This window comes from Physeter macrocephalus, chromosome 2 (assembly GCF_002837175.3).
Source record: "Physeter macrocephalus isolate SW-GA chromosome 2, ASM283717v5, whole genome shotgun sequence".
NCBI lineage: Eukaryota > Metazoa > Chordata > Mammalia > Artiodactyla > Physeteridae > Physeter > Physeter macrocephalus.
The window spans coordinates 129,656,759-129,677,652 of NC_041215.1; the positions used below are offsets into that span (position 1 = coordinate 129,656,759).

Consider the following 20,894-nt stretch of genomic DNA (forward strand, 5'->3'; position numbering starts at 1 on the left):
CCGCAATGGGAGAGGCCACAGCGGTGAGAGGCCCGCGTAGCGCAAAAAAAAAAAAAAAAAAAAAAAAAGACATTTCAGAGAATCAACCCTGCTTTACTAGTTCAGAGCTATGATGCAAATACCCATCCCTATACTAATGGGTCTAAAAAGTACCATACTCAATGAAGATATCATCAAGGTCTAGTAAAGAGTATTCAGAAATTTTAAGTGCCCCAATTAATACCTTATTTCTTTATATCCTAATTTATTCTAGAAGATCTGAGGGGCTTACAGAAAATGCATACCTTTAAATAGTGAAATACAAATTAAAATGGACATCAGAGCCAGGAAAAGTATAACTTGAGTGCATGCAAGAGAGCTAGGCAGGCCATAAAGCCTTCACAGCTGCAAGAGTTGAATTACCATTCTGGCTCTGCCTCTCCCAGTGGCCTTTTCCAACAAGTAAGAGGAAAACTTATACTAAGCAGCTTTTACTCCACATGGGAATTCTTTCTTCTGACATGTCCTGGTCTGTACCTGGCCCTTCTTCCCATCCCTTTCCTACCACCCGGAGTCTTCCACAGGCAGTCAGATCCTGGGACCTCCACAGGGTCCTCATGGCCAAGGACTGGCCACAAGGAGCATGGAGGTGGAGAAGCACAGCGGGTGGGGAGAGGCAGTGTCTGGCCTATTTACCTCCTGATTCCTTTTAACTCCTGAGCAAGAAACACAGGAATTCATCAAAAAATGGCTGAGATAAACTAAGACCCATCCAGAGAGCTGATGCCTAAATTGCTAAAAATAGGCACAGGCAAAAATATTAATATTGGTCATTATGCATGGCTTTAGGGAGCTCTCCAGCCAAACTATGATGTTTTAAAAAATCTCCTGTCCCTACTTTTCTATTGGAACATTTTCCCCTTTGAATGTCGCCTACCACCCTCACCCCAACCAGTGAGGTCCTCCTGGGGTCCCCTGGCTTTCGGGAGCACTTTTGCCCAAATGCCTCCCTTCATCAGATTTACAGGATGAGCTGCTCCAACTCCAGCTAAACTACTTTTGAAACTTACATTTTTTTAAATTTTTTTTTTTATTTTTTATTTTTTATTTTTATTTTTTTTGTGGTACGTGGGCCTCTCACTGTTGTGGCCTCTTCCTTTGCGGTGCACAGGCTCCGGACGCGCAGGCTCAGCGGCCATGGCTCACGGGCCCAGCCGCTCTGCGGCATGTGGGATCTTCCCGGACCGGGGCACGAACCCGTGTCCCCTGCATCGGCAGGCGGACTCTCAACCACTGCGCCACCAGGGAAGCCCCCAAAACTTACATTTTAAAGGACAAGGCTCACAGGAATAGTTTACCCAGAAGGGATGGGAGAGAGAGAGTTCAACCGGAAGAAACTAGAGCTTTATTAAAAGATTCTGAAAGACTACCTGAAAAATCACATCGAAGCCTAGACTTCCTTTACCTGCTGAGGATAAACAGAGAACCCAGGAAATAAAACTCACACCTTGAGCACTTAAATTTAAATGTATTTGTTCATGTTTAAGATATGAGGCAGTTGGAGGAGTGGGTGGAATTTTCCAAGGTTCTGTGATGTGCCTGTTGAAATTAAAGTCTATTTCCAGTTGTGATGGCCATTAGTCGATGTTTAGCACTATTATTCAATTATCTTAATGACACACACTCTTGGGCCATCAAATTGTCATGCACTGCCCTTCGTACAGCCAAGAAGAATCCTCTGCCTGCCCTGCCATCCCCCCGCCCCAGCCACACCCGCTCCACCCCCAGCAAAGTTACCTGCTCCTTCCTCTTTGACGCGCACCTTGTCTCCATCTTTGTTGCCCCTGTGCTCAGGGACCACACCTAAATCACCCCGGCATTTCCAGGTGAGCACAGTGCCCGAGAAACAAGGCATGCAACGCAGATTTTCTAAACTAATGAGGAACTGCGTATTTCCCACAGCCCTGCTGCCTAAAAATGTAAATAAATAAAACTAGGTTAAGTTCCCTGATTTGGAGATTTGGGAAGCGGGTAAATCAGTCAAAAGAAATGTCACTGAAAGAGCAGAGAATGTTGAAAACGTACACGCTGTCACATGATCACACACAGCTTAAAGAGTTGGTTCTAAAATTTTTAGAGACACAGATATCTCTGAGAATCCAATGAAGTTTGGGCTTTCTCCAAAGAAAGATGCACAAACACATAAAAGTCTACAGTGCATTTTCAGGAGATTCATGGGAATCCGTGAAGTGACCTTTGACCTCCAAAACTACTGCAAAACCAGGGGCCAACTGAGCCCAAATGAGGAACTTCTGCCTCAGAATAACAGCATCCGTTGGTTGCGTATTGAAAATTCCATTTTTTTAAACATGCCAGTATCAACAGACTACAAAAGACTATGTCTCCAAGGAAGCATCATGATGCCAGTGAAAACAAATGTATCAGGTAAGTCCCTAAAGATTTAAACCACTGGGGCTGTGAAAGTCCATTGCACCAGAGCCATCTTATTACCTCAATCAAAGTCTTAACCCTCATTGTACTTGCTCAAGTACTGGGTAATTTCTCCTTATTTCTCAAGAGAAGAAAATCAACAGAATGCACTGCTTTACAAATAATTTTTCAAGACAAGAATCTTTTTCAACTGGATATTTAGAATCAAGGAAATTTAAAGCACTCTACAGCTCCCAGGTGGCACAAAAGGGTCATGGGCAGACGGGGAACATTTCTAATCCAGTTAAGATGGCAGTTACAAAGACCTGGAAGTCACTGATTTCCAGAGCTCTGTGGCTAATCTACTAGCTATGATCTTGAAGATGTGATCCCAGCTCCTACAAGGACAGCACTGTTCATTCCTTTGTGAAGTTCAAGTGGATCTAAAGTTACAAGAGCAGCTTTTTAGTAGATCATAAACGATATACCATTGGTCTGTATTTAACATACAATGTGCTTCTTTTCACAATATAAATTAGACATAAAAATGTACTAAAAACTGTAAGAAAAAATGGTACAAATGTGGTAAAAGTGATCGAAAAAGTAGTGGCTTATGAGCAGGAGAAGGGAATGAGGAAAGCAAAAAAAGGCAAATATAAGCAGCTAGACGACCAGAAAGAAAAGCGTGGAGAGAGGATGAGCTGGATGGAAAGGAAAATAAATTCAAGGAAGAAGAAAGAGGTAAAATACCAGATTGAGGTAGCAACAAATACAGACCACAGAAGTGAAAAGTAGGGGAGGGGGGCAGCAGCATTTCTCTGAGCAAGCGATCAACAAGGAGTATCGGTAAAGTACACATGCCCTGCTGAGTTTTCTGATCAGAAGGAGAGTTAACTATGAGGATATGCCAGGATCATCTATGTGTTCGTAGGAAGTTGTAAGAATTTAAGGAGATTTGGGAATCCACGTAGAGCAGAATCTTTTGCTGGCTGTTTTCATCCTATACCACTCCAAGTGAGGAGAGTTTACATGAGGTCTTGAAGCAGAGGAATGGATCAAGAAGATGTGGTACATGTATACAATGGACTACTACTCAGTCACACAAAGGAATGAAATAATGCCATTTGCAGCAACATGGTTGGACCTAGAGATGATCATACTAAGTGAAGTCAGTCAGACGGAGAAAGAAAAATATCATATGATATCATTTATATGTGGAATCTAAAAAGATGACACAAATGAATTTATTTACAAAACAGAAACAGATGCACAGTCTTCAAAAACAAATTCATGGTTACCAAAGGGGAAAGCTGGGGGAGGTGGGGAGGAGGGATAAATTAGGAGTTTGGGATTAACATGTACACACTACTATATATAAAATAAATAATCAACAAGGACCTACTATACAGCACAAGGAACTCTACTCAATATTCTGTAATAACCTATATGGGAAAAGAATCTGAAAAAGAATAGATGTATATGGATGTATAACTGAATCGCTTTGCTGTACACCTGAAACTAACATACCATTGTAAATCAACTATACCTCAATATAAAATAAAAATTAAATTAAAAAAATAAATAAATGAGGTCTTGAGAGATAGATTTGGCCGTCTGAGGCATGGAGAGGATGGGAGGACAGGGAAGGTACAGGTGGGGATGGGACAAGCAGCAGGAGGCTGGAGCAGAGGTCCACCGTGTAGAATTGAGGGGAAATATGCCTAAGGGCAAGGGACGAGAAGAAATAAAAGCCTAGAGAAGGAGCCCAATGCAGCTGTTACCCTAAGGAAATGGAGACCTCCAGCAGCTTTCCAACACAGAGGCCACACACCAGAGGGCTGGTTTGGACCCCACCCCTGAGATGGTCCATCGTGGCAGTGTCTCCAAGCAACCACAAGTAAAACAGAAGCAAAAAATGACCTACTTCAGACAGGGAAGCCTCAGCTGCATTTCATGGAAATGCAACTGGAACAATGAATCTCCCACCTGGGAATCGAGAGCACTGGGCGAATGGATCCTCACGGAGCTAATGAGCACCTCGGATACCTCCAGTGGAGCAGAAGACGCTAAACAAAGGTCGATTTAGTTCTCTGCCCCCAAAACACTGCATAAAGCAAATAAGATATTTGGAAGAGACATATTTAGGGAAAACAGAAGAGATAATTAAGAAGAGGGCGGAAGAGTTGAAGTTGGGTGACAGCACGGGAGGAAAGGGGCCTGTACACTGAGGCCCAGAGGGAAGAGCCACATGTTGTGTACAATGTTACATCACCTCTTTCTTCCCGTGAAAGAGGATAAATATTCATAAGGCCATGGTAATGAAGGAAAACTGGAAAAAATGAAATGGAGTAGCAATGGAAAAGGTCAAAGGTAAATACATTCTCATCACCTGGAATGAGCAGAATATTAATGTGAGGCTCTCAGCAATAAATTTTAAAAGAGAACATTTATATGACATAGTATTATATTCTTCAACTTATTTTTAAATTTAAAACTAAATCTTCGATTTTTTTTCTCCATCAAACGTAACATACTGACTTTTAAAATTGCTGCATGGTATCCCATTGTATACTACAGCTTAACTTTTTAATCATTCACTGCTCTATTGTTAGAGATATAGAACATCTGTAACTTCTTTTAAAATTTTTATTGGAGTATAGTTGCTTTACTATAACGTAAATTTGTGTACTTGAAAATATTTGTATGTAATACAACACTCAAAATTATTAATATTGGTTACTCAGCAAAGAAAGATGGAGTTTGACTGGGAATAATGATATTTATATTTTTAAAAATACCACTTTTAAATTTTTTGAATTGCTTATAACTATTATAATAAGAATGGGATCCTAGTAGTGTTTAAATAAAAGTATATAAAATAAAATTTTAAAACAAACATTTATGGAAAGCTGGTAATGGCAACCAAGTGCGTCTCTCAAAGACACAAAAGGGATTCCTTTGCTCTGTTGCAGAGAAATATTAAAACCCCTTAGGACCTTAGTTATGTAAGGGAATCTACGGAGAGTGAGGGAAAGAGAGGAGACAGTTCCTGAAAGGGCCTCAAGTTTCTTTCTAGGAAGGAGCAGCAGTGACTAAACACAGCAGCACAACTCTGGAACTTTCCTCTCCCTTCAGCACGGAAGTTTTCTCCCACCTGCACTGGCATCGCATTGTTCATCCGTTGAATGAATGCCACTGTACTCTTCAAAATAGTCTTTTGGTTCTTAGCTGAAAATGTATTCATGTCTATAAAGCCCAATATTGTAAAAAAAAAAAAAAAAAAAAAGTAATTATTATAAGAAGCTGCTTTAAAAAAAAATTAAACTCTCAAAAAGAGAGTTCAACATGTGTCAATGCAGTAAGCATAAGGCTTCCACAATGATTACAAAAGATAAATCTTGTTTCTTTACGATAAAAAGATTTTGTAAAAAGAAGTAGCTGGCCGTGAGTAGGTGTTGCCAATCTATCATTGTGAGGAAGACAGCCATTCTCTCGAAAGGAGCTTGTGAAACAAGACTGCTATTTTTAAAAAGAATAACACTAAAAGAGGGTGAGCTCCATTACAAAGCCACATAAAACAGGAAGCTCTAGTTAGGAAACTTAAAAAGATATCAGATCACAAATTTTCAAAGTGGAAAATAATGGTTTAGAGAAATAAAGGATCAAAATCATTGTCTCCTCATCATAACCCAAAGTGTAAGTTTTGAGAAAGAATTCCTTAATTTAGTTATTAACATATCAAATTAATTTTTGGAAATTATTCCTCTAAGGAACATTTCAACCAAAGACATGTCTTTCCATGAAATTTTCTGTTAGCAAAATGAACACAAATTATGCTGGAGTTCATAAAATTTCTTGTACCTCAAAAGAATAAATTAATATTAACACTGGAAAATCTTTCTTATTAATATTCATCCCTGATATACTCCCAATATAAATACTCCCAATATCAGTCTAAATCACGGTTATGTTAAAACCCAAAGTAGTATAAAATGTAAGGTAACATTTCGAATGTATATATTTTGGTAAAATTAATGACATTTTAAAGAGTAGTGATGACTCATACATTTTCCTGAAATGTTAGCTCCATGTCACAGACCAGGCTAATCTACTAAAAGGAAAAACTTAAAAGATTAATATAAAATAAAATTGCAACTATGTATCAAAATATACAAACTATTTCCTTTTAAATAAATTGTTACAACAGATATGGAAGCAAATAACAGTTACTTGTACTGGAGAGTAAAATTTATTTTATTTATTTTCTTTTTTGCGGTACGCGGGCCTCTCACTGTTGTGGCCTCTCCCGTTGCGGAGCACAGGCTCCGGACGCGCAGGCTCAGCGGCCGTGGCTCACGGGCCCAGCCGCTCCGCGGCATGTGGGATCCTCCCGGACCGGGGCACGAACCCGCGTCCCCTGCATCGGCAGGCAGACTCTCAACCACTGCACCAACAGGGAAGCCCCGGGGAGTAAAATTTAGATTTGACTGTTGACAACACTTCATCACACAATTTCTAACTAATAATCTAGTACTGTATCCATCTTAATAGCCAAAAACTGGTCCAAAGTTGAATACCGTCCCCTCTTTTACCAGCATGTCCATTCCCCAAGCTGATTTCTTTTTACCTTCTCTCTGCCCGATAAAATCCCTGCCCCCCACCCCCAGTTGGATTTCCAAAGATTGGGAAATGACCTTATCACCAGAGAAGGATCAAATATAAAATACAATATAAATTACATAGAGCTGAGCATTTCATTTTCCCAGTTTGTCATCAGTATATTTGCATCAAACACATATCTTGGAGAATACACCTTAATGCTTCCATTTAATTTAGCAAAATATTTAGTGTACCTCAGAAAAAATTGTGAAAGCAACCAAAAGCATCCCTAACATTTGTAATTTATATTTTCACATCCATTTTCATTAAACCCTTTCAACACCCCTGAGAGACAGGTGCTGCCTCTACCCCCTAGTTCCCTCTTCCTCCAGGTGAGGACTGTTAGAATATATGATTGGACAGGACGAGATAGTAACAGCAGGATGCAGAGGGCCACTTGGGTGCCCTGGACTGGGATGAGAAGAGTCTGAACTTGAGCTTGTGTCTCTGAGTTGAGGCAGCATGACGGGAACAAGTCTGAATAAAGTCAGGAAGTTCTCAGCATGGTAAGCGGCTCGAGTTACAAGTCCCAACCCCGGAATGAAAATAACTGGCAGAATACAATCAGAATGCTAAACCGGGGGAAAGTCCTCTGGAAACTGCCCAAGCTTAGCCCTTGAGGGGAGCAGGAGGAGGGGGTAAGGGGGTGAGGGGAGGGTCAGGAGGAATCATACTTTCTGAAGGTCATCTTCCTCCAGGGCAGAGGAAACTAAAAACAGCTAACTGGACATGTGGTAGTTTGGAGAAAGGTAAATGACAGATTTAACCACGTTAGAGAAGATGTGAAAACTCAGAAGTGAACCGTGGAGGAAGGTGGTGTGGGCAAGAGGGGCCCCAAAGAGAGTTGTGATCCCCCCAAGCTATTCTGAGTCAAAAGTTCAGAAGTGATAAATCGTTTGCTCAGGTGCCGAGCCCAGGGACCTCGGTCAGGCCAACATCAAGTGGAAACCAAGCTTCTTCTGAGACACCAACATTCAACGCCTCAAGTTGCCCACAATTCCGGGAGAAAGAAGATTAAAGGGTCAAAAATGAAGCCGAGGACTTCCCTGGTGGCGCAGTGGTTAAGAATCCGCCTGCCAATGCAGGGGACATGGGTTCGAGCCCTGGTCCAGGAAGATCCCACATGCCACGGAGCAACTAAGCCTGTGTGCCACAACTACTGAGCCTATGCTCTAGAGCCCGCGAGCCACAACTACTGAGCCCACGTGCCACAACTACTGAAGCCCGTGCACCTAGAGCCCGTGCTCCGCAACAAGAGAAGCCACCGCAACGAGAAACCTGCGCACCGCAATGAAGAGCAGCCCCCGCTCACTACAACTACAGAAAGCCCGCGTGCAGCAACAAAGACCCAACGCAACAGTAATAAATTAATTTTTTAAAAAAATGAAGCCGAGATTCACAGCATTAAATGCCAAAGACCACACATCTAGGACTCTTTGGCCAGAACCGGGATACACTCTCTGGATTCCAAAGCCCAGAATTTTTCCATTTTGAGCCACACCGGAACTATTATCTTAGAAGCCAATTTTGATTATAAGAAAAACCTCACCTAAAATGGAGGAAATTATGCTGATGGCTAGAATTCAGATTATCTGAGCAACATTCCCTATATACTATCTCTAAACACCAAACGGAGGTTGGGTTGAACCAGATGCGGTTTTGGATACAAGATTTCCATAACTCACCGATGAAGTGATTGGGCCCCAAGGCAAGCATCTCCTCCAAGAGGACGAGGCCCCCGGGAGTCTGGAGGAGGGTCACGCTCCGTCCATCTATGAGGGAGCACTGTTGAAATCCCGTGGCCGTGACCTTCCACAGCAAAATCAGTGAGGCAGTGGCATCTTGACGAATTCTGAAAATGAGAACGATGTCAATGGAATGTCCCTTGCAGAAAAATTCATCTCAGAATCAGGCGATCAGATTCAAAATAAAAATAAAGACGGCACACACATCCATAAAAGTACTGGGAAATGGAAGAAATGATCTTCTAAACAGGCGCCCACTTCATGCAGACTCACGGCCGTCATTTCCCACACCGTTAGAAACGTCTGTCTCCCGCTTGGTCAAAAATATACCACAAAATCGCTAATAGATAATTCACCTTTGGGTAACAATTTTCATCAATAATAAAAGGGAATACTGAGTTTAGAGACAACTCCTTCCATAACCACACAATATAAAGAGTCCTGCTAAAATTTATTATAAATGTGTAATACATCCCCAAACCACCTGAGTGGTGCTGCTAAAATAAGTGAAAGTGTGTCACCTCCCATGCTTCTGGCCTCCCCTGGTTTCTTCTTGCTTTCAGGATAAAATCCAAAGAATGAGATGCCCTAGACGACTAACCCACCCCGGCCTCAGTTCCCTCTCAGCCTCGGATCCTACAGTTCCATCCTTGCCACCCAGTGCAACGGCCGCAAGGAGATACTGTCTCTTCCCCGGGCAGGTGCTGTCCCGGGTCCCAGCCTTTGCTTCCTCCTCCACCTGGGAGCTGTGTCATTCTTCAAGGCTTAGCCCACTAGCACCCCTCCTCTGAGACCTTCTGCACCCATCTTCCCGGCAACCAGCAGCTGCCTGTCCTTCCTCTGTGCTGCCGGGGAAGCAGGGTCACGGTGCACAGAGCTGCACCCCCCAGGGCAGAGCTCCTGGCTTGCAGCAGGGGGCCCAATAAAGGGTTGATATATGATCAAATTCATGAATAAATGAAAGTGTAAGGAGCTAGTAACCCTCCCACGTGAATTCAGCACCCAGAGATCATTCAGCACTCCCATCTTACTCAGTCTAGGTCAGACTCTGCTCTTTCTGTCCACATCTGCAGCCTCAGAGAGTCTTGGGGAATTTCAGGTTTTTTGAGCGGGTTGGCGGGAGAAAGAAGGCATTTAAAAGGATAGATCAGGGCTTCCCTGGTGGCGCGGCGGTTGCGCGTCCGCCTGCCGATGCAGGGGAACTGGGTTCGCGCCCCGGTCTGGGAGGATCCCACGTGCCGCGGAGCGGCTGGGCCCGTGAGCCATGGCCGCTGGGCCTGCGCGTCCGGAGCCTGTCCTCCGCAACGGGAAAGGCCGCAGCATAGATCAGAACTATTCAGGAAGGCTTATGAAAGTAAAACAATATGACCTAGACAAGAAAGAACTGGTTTCATAAACATAAAGGCAACTAAATGATTCCGATTTCCCTGAAACCGGCTCTGGACGGTGGAGTTTCATCTCTGGTACGAGCAAGGGAACACTTAGGACAGGGCGCCCCCTACTGGCAGAACTCAGAGCTGCCTCAGTGCCACACCCTTCTCCCTACAGGCATGTCTTCCCTGTGCCTGGAGTTCACTGCCCATCCTGGCTTTTCCTGCCCGAAGAGTTCAAGGCAGGGGCCAGGGGATGCAGGGGCAGTGGAACAAAGCCCCTCTTCCAAACATTTTCAGCGACTCCGTTGTTTAGAAGGGAAGGCGGGCAGAAATGACCCTGTGTAAGTGAAGAGTGGGTCTCCAGCGCCCATGCCCTCTTAAAGTGGAGCGATGCAGCACACTGGTTAACCAGGACGAGGGCCATGTGTCCCCCTGTCTTCTGAAGTCCCTGAAGGCTAGAGAGCAAATGTCCGTTTCAGCGCATGAGGGGTAGGATGGGGAGTGCCAGTTAATACCAACAGGGGGCACGGGTGGTGGAAGTTGTCAGACAGGTGCAGGGGGCAGTGCTCCAGGCAGCGTGACTCGCCAGCGAAGCAGAGCACCTGGCGCCCTGCGGGGCTGTCATCACTGCTTCCCTTTGCGTCCTCCCCAAAGCCACCAGTGACAACCAGCCGTGTGTAATTTGAAGGAGCTTAAATTTAAAACACAACAAAACACTCGTCTCACCTGCTTGTTTTTAAAGAGACAACTGTAATGTTTGGATCTTAAATTGGGGGTAAATCATGCATACGAATTTAACTAATGGTCCACTAAAACCAGAAGGAGCCAAAGAATCTGGGGAGCAAAAGTCATCTGAGAAGAGAAGGGTCTGGCTCTAGATCTCAGCTAAGGCACCTGGGTTTCTTATCGCCCACCTAACTCTTCCAATCCAGCCTCCCTGGAATCTTCTCCTCTGAAATGGCTCCCTCTAGTTTTTGAGTGACAGAGGCCACATCTACACGTGGAACCATTCATAATTCTCACTGGACTGACCAGTTATGGACCAGTTATGTGAACAGACACCACCCAGCAGACAGTCACAGTATCAAACATAACCATTTTTAACTGGGAGTTTATTCTTACTTGACTGAAGTGTTCTGTGGCACTTCGAAGGACACCAGACGGCCACCCGCAGAGCTGTTAGAACTGGCATTCCCACAGGCAATATCTGGAGTCACCTGGAGGAACAAAGAACAACAACAAAGAAGATAAGTTATGGGGGTTAATCATGGTGCAAGATAACATTAGGAAGCAAAATTCCATGAGCCGCCTGCACTCCACTCCTTTGGGTGATGCTGGGGATGGCCACTTGAGAGGCCAAGTGAAACATTACAAACTCTCTGCAAAGTGAAAGCTTTGCCATTTGAGTTTCTGAAACGCCGAAGCTTTGCTGAGAGGCGTCTACACATTCCCGGGATGACTACAGCTGCTAATAGCATGTTGCACGGAAGGGCGGAAGATCTGCTCCCCTCTCTCTTTCATCCTGCAAGCAGTCACGGGCCTCTGTTCTCTGCTCGGTCTGTGGGTAACGAGGGACTAAATGCTTAGAGAACAAGGAGGTGGCCTTAAAGGACTAGCTTCCGTGCCACAGGTAGAAATCTCAATGACTATAGGAGAATGAGCTTTCCAGAGAGTAATAGACGCGTCTGGTCTGAATGACCGTGCTCTGTGCAGAGGTGTACGTAGAAGCACGTGCTAAGGCCAGGTAGCTGGGAGCTGCCCTTTCTTTCCCCTGTGGACCAGACCTTCATTTTTAGGTAACGTGTTCTGGAAAGTATTATACTGATGTGTGCACAAAAAGGAGCTCAAGGGGGGAAACTGTGCTCATCAGGAAGCATACTGCTAACACTTGAGCTGTGTCCAGTGAGGTGCCTCTGACCTGTTTATTCATTCATTCCTCATGCTGTGATCACTGTACTCATCCCAAGAATCAAAACAAAAGGGTATTAAAAGTGTTTGTCATCACTGAACTGAGAACAATACAGAAATTCTCAGCACTTTCACCCCACTCCCAACATGTAGAATTTATTGTCCAGAAATATATTCGCGTGTTCCTCTGGCACTTTTAACCTGCTTCTTGAACAGCCTATGAAATAACCGCATGACACGAATATGAGGCAATTCTTTTTTACATTTACCAACTGTAGGATAGCACGTCTTTGAATAAATAGGTTGAAACGGTTGGCTGGGGAGAAATTTTCTTTAAAGGACGCTTCCTTGATAAACATGGGACCAAATCTAATTCACATTCAGGAAGTCAGTCATTCAGCAAAGAGATATTAAAATCCTAACTTCAAAACAACCATTACAAATCTGAAATCAGGACAAGTTCACAGTTTTTTAGATAGGATAAAAACACTGCCCTGCGGTCTGGATGGGGTCTTCACACATAGTGTGGCAATGAAAAAAAAGTGGGTCAACTGGTTAAAATCACCCAGAAACATCAAACAAGAAATGCTGCCTTACCTCTTTTATAAGAATAATCGAAATTTCTAGACATATTCTTTGGCTCTAAAAATGCTACACCAAAGATCTATGTAGGTTTTTTTTTTTTCATTTAAGCTACAAAACCTGTAATAATATACAACCACAGGTCTATATGGAAGTCATATAAAGGACAAGATATGGAGTGGAATTACACTTTATCAATGTTACCTCAAACTCATGTTTTGTATTTGTTCTTCTATTCGTCTAGCTAGCAAACTTATACTTTATGTAATCTTTTAAAGGTTTGCTGGAAAATCCTCAGAATGGGACTTTTGATGAGGTTGAAAATCCAATAAGCCAAACCCACACTGGACAAGATTCAATAAACAGAATTTGCTGTTGCCAAAATGAATAAAATTTGGAAATCTCATTCTCGAATGTATTGCCAAAATATTTTAAAAATCAGCGATAGCGGTTTTTTTTCTAAATCCCATTGAAGTGCTGCAACTTAGCACCAATAGAACCTAAACAAAAACAGACAACCAAAAAATGGAACATAAAATTCCACGAAGGAAAATTAGATCAATAATGGAGGGTCTGTAATATGTTCATTTATAATATTCTTCATTGAGCTGCCTGTCCCCAAATCTAAGATTATCTCACAGAAATGTATGTGGTTATCATTCCAGAATATAATTTCATTCATTTTCTTCTTTTGCTTACTCTTTTTATGCTCACAAAACAATCATAACCGAAACGTCCCATGTATGCAACCAAGAGAGATTTCCTACACACAAAGGCAGAAAGGAAAAAAAGTTAGGCATGTCTTTTGTTCAGTGTGTAACTTCAAGGTCTTGCATTTTTATTGCTGATATCAGAACCACTGGAGTGATCTTAACTGTACTGGTTTCTTCCATAAAAGCACGTGCACTAAAATGTTCTCACCTCCACTTGATCCCATTTCATTTCTACAACTTTCTGCCCAGTTTTCGGCTGCCACGTTGGCAGGGTGATGGTGGCCTGAGAGCGGGGCAGGATTATGTCAGGCTCCTGGGTGGTGGGGACAGGCTGAAGCTGTCTGGGTGCCATGGACTCCGTCCAGCCAGAGACGGGGACACTGGGAAGTGCCTGTTCACAGACTGGACCTTCATAGCCTTCACTGCAAATGCAGAGGTAGCCATCGCTGCTGTTGCTGCTGCAGTTGCCATGGTGACACGGGTTGCTGGCGCAAGGATCCGCAACAAACTGAAACGAGACCATAAACGGGTCAATTATTCCCTCGTAAGAAAATCGGCGCCGTCTCTGGGAAACGAGCTCCGTGGCTCAGGGTTGCTGCTGTAACAGAAACACTGTTCCTGTGGAATATGCATTTTTAACTACTTGTGCTGTTTGGGGCAGGGGGGCCTTCCAAGGTCATCCCAATATTAACCCTTCCACAGATAACAGGCGTCCAACAAGGAAGTATGTAGTTAGTGGGGAAGAGCCTCCCCCCCACCAAGGCCCTAAATAATGTTGATTTCAGGAACACTTATTTAGAGGAACTTTCTAAGGCAAAAATAGTTAAAACTGAGGCTCCTTAGGAATATACCAACTTTGATATTTTTAGCTGCCAGTCAACTGATACTAGGGATCTAAATTGAAATCTCCTCTTTCACATCCTGGACCATCCATTGCAAGGTTCCCTCATGAGAAATGACTGCCTAGTTTATCCCCCCTACAGATGCACTTACCTATGTCTTCCAATTTCCTACCTGATGAACAATTCTCTTTAAGGTGATGTTATTTAATTAAAAGCTTCCAAAATGATCAGCTTGCGTGACAATTGCATGCTAGAAGGGAGCATGGTGGTGACTTACATTAAGAAGAGTTCTATGAAAGTGTCTACCTGATTATTTTGGAGGGTGATTACAGAGAAATGTTACCCTGCTGGATGTGGAAGATAAAATTTCAGTTGCATACCTGTAAATTGTGTTCATGTTCTAAGGAAAGTGTTTATCGCTGAGTCCTTGGCTGACCTCTGACTTGCCATTTGTTATTACCTGGGGATGCTACAAAAACAATGTGAAATGAAGCAGCATAACAATGCTACTCTCCAGACAGCCCAAGGGTTCAGGCATGTTCACAGAGCTTATTCAGTTATCATTTGCTTCTGTGATAACAGAAAATTAGACCCTGGCTTCTCAGGGCTGGTAAGAGAATTGAGTGAATAATAGACAACAGAGAAATGGGACCTTCAATTTCTCTTGTTGAAATGAGTTCATACTTCAACACACATGGATAGAATTCTGCCTGGAAAAACAGCTATTCATTCTGCTAATGATCCTTGTCACACAATTTCCAGCAAACTCCTTTAGGAAGATTAAGGGATTTTGGATTGAATAAAACGAAGCTCCAAAAATACCACATTGTTAATTCTATGCTATCACTTGGCAAAACCTTCACAAAATCTCAGATAAGAGTAGATGGATTGGTATCTGAAGAAAATATTTCAAGTGTAAATAATTTAAAATATTTACAATCTTTATCAACTTAAAATAAAATCCAAACTCCTTCCACGGCAGACAAAGCCCTCCCTGATCTGGCCCCTTCCTATCCCTGAGGTCCTCTCTTCCCACACTTGATCCTCTTCCCTTACATTCAACCCTCTTCACCTTCTTTATGTCCCTGCATTATGCCAAGGTCATTCCCACCCCAGGGCCTTTGCACCTGCTGGGCCCTCTGCCTGGAATGCTTTTCTATCAGACTTTGCATGGCTCTCTACCTCAATTCACAAAGTTCTCTACTCAAATGTCACCTCCTCCGAGAAGCCTTCCCTCACCGTGAAATCTAAAATAAATCCCTTTTTTGTCTCCCAAAGACATGTGAGCCCCGTCAGTGCATGGACTTATCTGCCATGTTCACAGCTCTATTCCCAGCACGTTGAGGAACACAGAAAACATGGTAGAGTTTCTTTAAAAAAGCACTGGAAAAATAAAGACAGATAGATCAATCAACATCTGAAAAGCAATGTGTGATGAGGGACAGATTGAATTGCTCCTTTAGTCCTGATACTGTTCCCTTGCTTTGGATTTATTTTTAGGAAGGCTTTGTGGAATGGGTATCACCTCAAGAAGGAGGAAGAATTTAATTAGCTAGGATAAAGGGGACATATAAACCAGGTTTCTGATATCAGCTCATCTGACAGTTGACCTAGTCACAAATTAAGACTTTTAACACATGCCTAAAAACATAAAAATACATTTAAATCATTTTTAAAAATTGGAGAGATCATTACAAAAATCAATTCTGGAAGTGCAGACCTCCATGGTGCAGCTTAGGGAATGACAAGGCAAAGACCACAAGGCAAAGACCACCAATCTGATGGCCAAAGATGCACCAGGGCTTCCGTCCCAACGCCACAGCCTACTGCTGGCGACTGCCAGTCTCAGAGACCATCAAGGTGAGTCACTGTGTGAAGTCCATCCCTTCGTGGGCAGTGTTGGGGTGGGTGCTGGTGGAGAGAGCTGGGTGGGAAGGGCAGGCCCCCAGGGCAAGGCCCAATTCACCAGGCCCAGGAGTCAGCTCCACCAAGTGAGGGAATAAAGAGCCAAAAGAAAAATATGCTGAGGATAAACAATACCATCTAAGTGCTACTGTCTAGGCTTGATAGATGAGAGGAAAGCAGGAAGAGCATGGGATTCAATAAGGAATGGCTAACGTAAAAGGCCAGGAAAAACGCTCTGGGTAGAGAAAAGAAGACAGAAGCTAAAAATTAAACTATCAGTTGTATAGATTTCTAAAGGGACTCAAAACAGTGAATGATGTGATGGTGCACACACGTACACACATGTACACACACATGCACTGAATACAAAGCAGGGCGTTAAATGCACTGCGAGATCATTGATCTCTTCTTTAAGATAATCATGTCCTATACATGCTGCTTCCTTGGGTTTTCGTCTAGTTGCTTCACTAACAATGACAATTACCTTCCTTTCTATCCTCTAACACTTCAGACTAGTTTCATTAAAAAAAAACAATCTTTTCAGTTGCCTAACAGCAAATACAAGATAAAATGCAATCATTAACCTTTAAGCAAAATCTTGGCACCATAAATATTTATTGTAAGTCCTGTTTTTCTGTACACAGCTTATTGAGTTGTTTTTTTAAGTTTGTATGTGTATTTTATCTCACAGGGAAAAAGTCCTGTTACAGAGGCCACTACTGCCCTTGAATCCCATTACATTCGAACTATAAGCAGAAAATAAGCAAACTGCCAAAATGCATAATGAGGCAAAATATCGTAATTAATAGACCTGACTTTGGGGATACTCAAAATTCAAGGTGATACCTTCTTGGCTATAATTTCTAGCTTCTAATGATGGGGGGTAAAGGGATGAAGACTTTGTAATATCAGCAGAAAGAGCACAGAGAAAGCCTATATGTTAATGGTTTTCTGCTTACAGTAACCAACAAGCTCATCTATTAAATGCTGTATGTTCATTGCATCAGATTAATTCATTTAAACCAAATTTTTTCACATCATAGAGCTAAGCTAAAACTATTCTTTTCACATTTTATTTGCAACTTTTCACCTATGTCAAATAATTTATACTACAATCAAGAGCGCTTATGGGGGTGCATACAGGGTGAGGTCAGGGCGAAGGTGCCTGCCAGCCCGGGACTCATGATTTGAAGGCAGTCTCATGGGACACTTTAGCCATGACCTGTTTTCCTTCCCTAAACTGAGTGCTGCCCATGTTTTTGGCAATTCCAGTGCCCTCTGCAGCTTGCAAACAGGAGGATGAAAAGGTCAAACTTAAAACAAGTGTAAAAGAGGCCCACTTACGGGGTCGTTAAGATACAATACGTCAAAGCTACCAGGGTCGCTGCAAAGTGCTGCACGTGAACACCTTCGTCTGCCTTGCCTGGTGATGGTGGCGCCTGGGAGACACATAACCACCTTCCTGGTGAGCCTTCCATGCTAGTTTAGACACTTGGTGGACTTTGTTCCAACTTCTCCTGTACTTTTACAGAAAACTCAACATGGTTGATCAGTAATTCAAGTGCCATTTATCCGGCACTTATGATGTGCCAGGTAGGACGCCTAGAAGAGGGGACAGGGGGACAAAGCAAGCCCAGCCCCAGCCCTCAAAGAACTCCCAGCCCAGCAAAAGGGTAAGACACATGAACTTGGACGTGCCCTGAGCCGTCGAATTGTCAACTAATACCCTGCACGTATGCGTGTCAACCATTACGATCGTGTGTTTGATTGAGTTAAAGTTCTTAACACTGAAAAAGAGAACGGGCTTTGATGATTGCAGCTATGAAATGAGCAGCTTACGAGCAGGTCTCAGAAACCATCTCTTAGGTGGCAGTGGCAGCTCTCACAAAAGCAGCAGCAGAAAATTTTCTAGGCAAAAATGGAGGCAGGTGAGAACCCAGCATCCTGGTGACGGCCCTGGTGTGCAGGTGGCTGAGCGGCTTGGGCGAGTTACTTGCCCACTCTGGATACACATTCCTCGCACATCCAGGGGCTGGGATGGAGCACGTCAAGTTCTGCTCCAGCTCTGCGGTTTAGGTTCCCATTGACATGACTGTTCTCAGAGGGTCCAGAGGAGCACAGAGCCAAACTGGGGTCACCTCCCTCCCTCATTTATATCCACGTTGAGTGGGCAGAGTCATCCAAGCAATGGGAAGAGTGTCTGAGGAAACGGACGCAAAGAAGCCCAGGAGGAGAGCCTACAAACACTGATGGAACACGCCACTTGGCCCAGGCCACGCAGCTCACCTGCGGGCAGGGAGGGATACGGTGGCCTCGGGGCACTGAGAGAGGAGTGTAGACACAGAAGAGAAATAACCGAGGGGGAGTTTGTGTGTGGCGCTAAGAAATAAGTAGAATGGGCCAGAGTTTTAGTAAACTGTCTGAGCAGCAAAATCAATTAAGGAACTTTTTTTTTTTTTTTTTGGTGGTATGCGGGCCTCTCACTGTTGTGGCCTCTCCCGTTGCGGAGCACAGCCTCGGGGCACTGAGAGAGGAGTGTAGACACAGAAGAGAAATAACCGAGGGGGAGTTTGTGTGTGGCGCTAAGAAATAAGTAGAATGGGCCAGAGTTTTAGTAAACTGTCTGCAAAATCAATTAAGGAACTTTTTTTTTTTTTTTTTTGGTGGTATGCGGGCCTCCCTCTGCTGCGGCCTCTCCCGTTGCGGAGCACAGGCTCCGGACGCGCAGGCTCAGCGACCACGGCTCACGGGCCCAGCCGCTCCGCGGCACGTGGGATCCTCCCGGACCGGGGCGCGAACCCGCGTCCCCCGCATCGGCAGGCGGACGCGCAACCACTGCGCCACCAGGGAAGCCCCTAAGGAACTTTTAATACAGATTTTGATACAGATATTAGTATTACAGGAAGAAGAGGTGACTTATTAAGTAAGGAACAAAAACAAAAGCCTGAGAGCAGGATTTTTCAACTTGTACACTACTGACTCTTTGGGCTGGGTATTCTTTGGTGTAGGGGTCGCCCTGTACATTGTAGGATGCTGAACAGCATCCCTCATCTCCACTTAGTGGATGCCAAGAGAACCCTCCCACCAACAATGGCAGCTGTGACAACCAAAAACGTCTCCAGACACTGCCAGTGTCCCCTGGGGAAAAGCCACCCCCAGGTGAGAACCACTGTCTCAAAGGAACAGATTGAAGCATTTCATTCCATCAAAATGCTTTGAAAATCCATACGACTCCATAAATAAAGCCAAAAGGCAACAATATGGTGGAGGAAAATATGTACCACCTATTACAAAGGACTAAGTCCTTTACAATATAGATTCCTAGACATCAATAAAAGAGAAACACCTCAGTAAAAAGGACAAAGAGGGCTTCCCTGGTGGCGCAGTGGTCGGGAGTCCGCCTGCCGATGCAGGGGACGCGGGTTCGTGCCCCGGTCCGGGAAGATCCCACGTGCCGCGGAGCGGCTGGGCCCGTGAGCCACGGCCGCTGGGCCTGCGCGTCCGGAGCCTGTGCTCCGCAACGGGAGAGGCCACAGCGGTGAGAGGTCCGCGTACCGCAAAAAAAAAAAAAAAAAAAAAAAAAACAACTCTGAGGGTGTGGCACTATCAAAGGAATAACTTGTCTGGATAATCCACGATGAAGAAAGACCACAATAAAGGGTCATACTCCACCTCCCCTGCACTGGAAGAAATGTGGAAATTCTCCCCTCCCCTCCCACCCATCAACTGAACTACATGGAGGTGAATGATGGACAGCCCACTGCAGATGCTAAACAGAGAAACAGGTGGAACCCTGGAGGAGGGTGGGTGGGGAGGAGCCACCCACCCCAGGGGCCTTGAGATAGCAGCAGAGTGTCTGCATCTGCCAGCTGGGGGAGAGGGACCAGGACAAAGAAGACCCCAGAACTTGGAGTTTGGGGTTTCTGGAAAAATGATAATAATCAGTTGCTCGTGAAGCACTGGGATACAGCAGAGAAAGCCTGGGTTTCTACTCCCATTTGTGGGTGATCTTGGACGAGGCAAGGAAGGTTCCTGGGGCTCAAGCTCCTCAATTGTAAAAGGAAGGGATGGGACCAGAGAACCCTAATGTCCTTTCAGTTCTTCATACCATGTTTCTTGTCCAAAACAGGAACTGCACTGGTTAGAAATGTCGTCTTCATGCTTAAAGACAAATGCACACTGTTGGGGTCCAACTGTCACAGTATTTTTGTCTTAAAAAGGAATTTTTCCCACTTTCTTCAATAAAGATCTCAACTATATTGCAACACCAACTGCTTACCCACTAGGAGTAAAAATGTGCGAAAAAAAAAAAATCACTACAGTGCTTATGCCAGTGGTAGTCTTGGCCAAGAAATGCATCCCATGAATTTTTTTTTCCCAAATCCAAATAATAAAAGTGCTCATGCAGTTTACTGAAACAAGAACTACATATCTTAGTGAAATACACTAAATAAGCTTAATTCCCACGTGTTTTGGTATTTCTTTACTTCTGTATTAGGGACTCGAAATTACTTGAAAAATTCTTCCGGGACTAATCTGGGCAGTCCACTTTTCCCTTCAATTCTGAGTCACTTTCTTGAAATCAGCCTGTCCTGGTTTTTGCATGTGGGTTGAGTCACATCCGTAAGTGGGCTAAAAGGAAATTACAAGCAGAATTCAAACTTTTGTCATGAAAAGAATCCATTAAAAATAAACCACTGTGGGCTTCCCTGGTGGCGCAGTGGTTGAGAGTCCGCCTGCCGATGCAGGGGACACGGG

The 20,894-nt window shown here is 43.9% G+C and overlaps 1 protein-coding gene across 1 annotated transcript in view; it reads right to left on the minus strand.

Moving 5' to 3' along the window:
* Positions 1 to 20,894, minus strand: part of DNER (delta/notch like EGF repeat containing) — a 358,880-nt gene that overhangs the window by 200,216 nt on the left and 137,770 nt on the right. Inside the window, exons 2-4 of the mRNA XM_024124691.1 lie at positions 13,598 to 13,897; positions 11,309 to 11,403; positions 8,754 to 8,920 (exon numbers count right to left, since the gene is read on the minus strand). Coding sequence (XP_023980459.1) covers positions 8,754 to 8,920; positions 11,309 to 11,403; positions 13,598 to 13,897 — 562 coding nt within the window. The remainder of the gene's footprint in view (positions 1 to 8,753; positions 8,921 to 11,308; positions 11,404 to 13,597; positions 13,898 to 20,894) is intronic.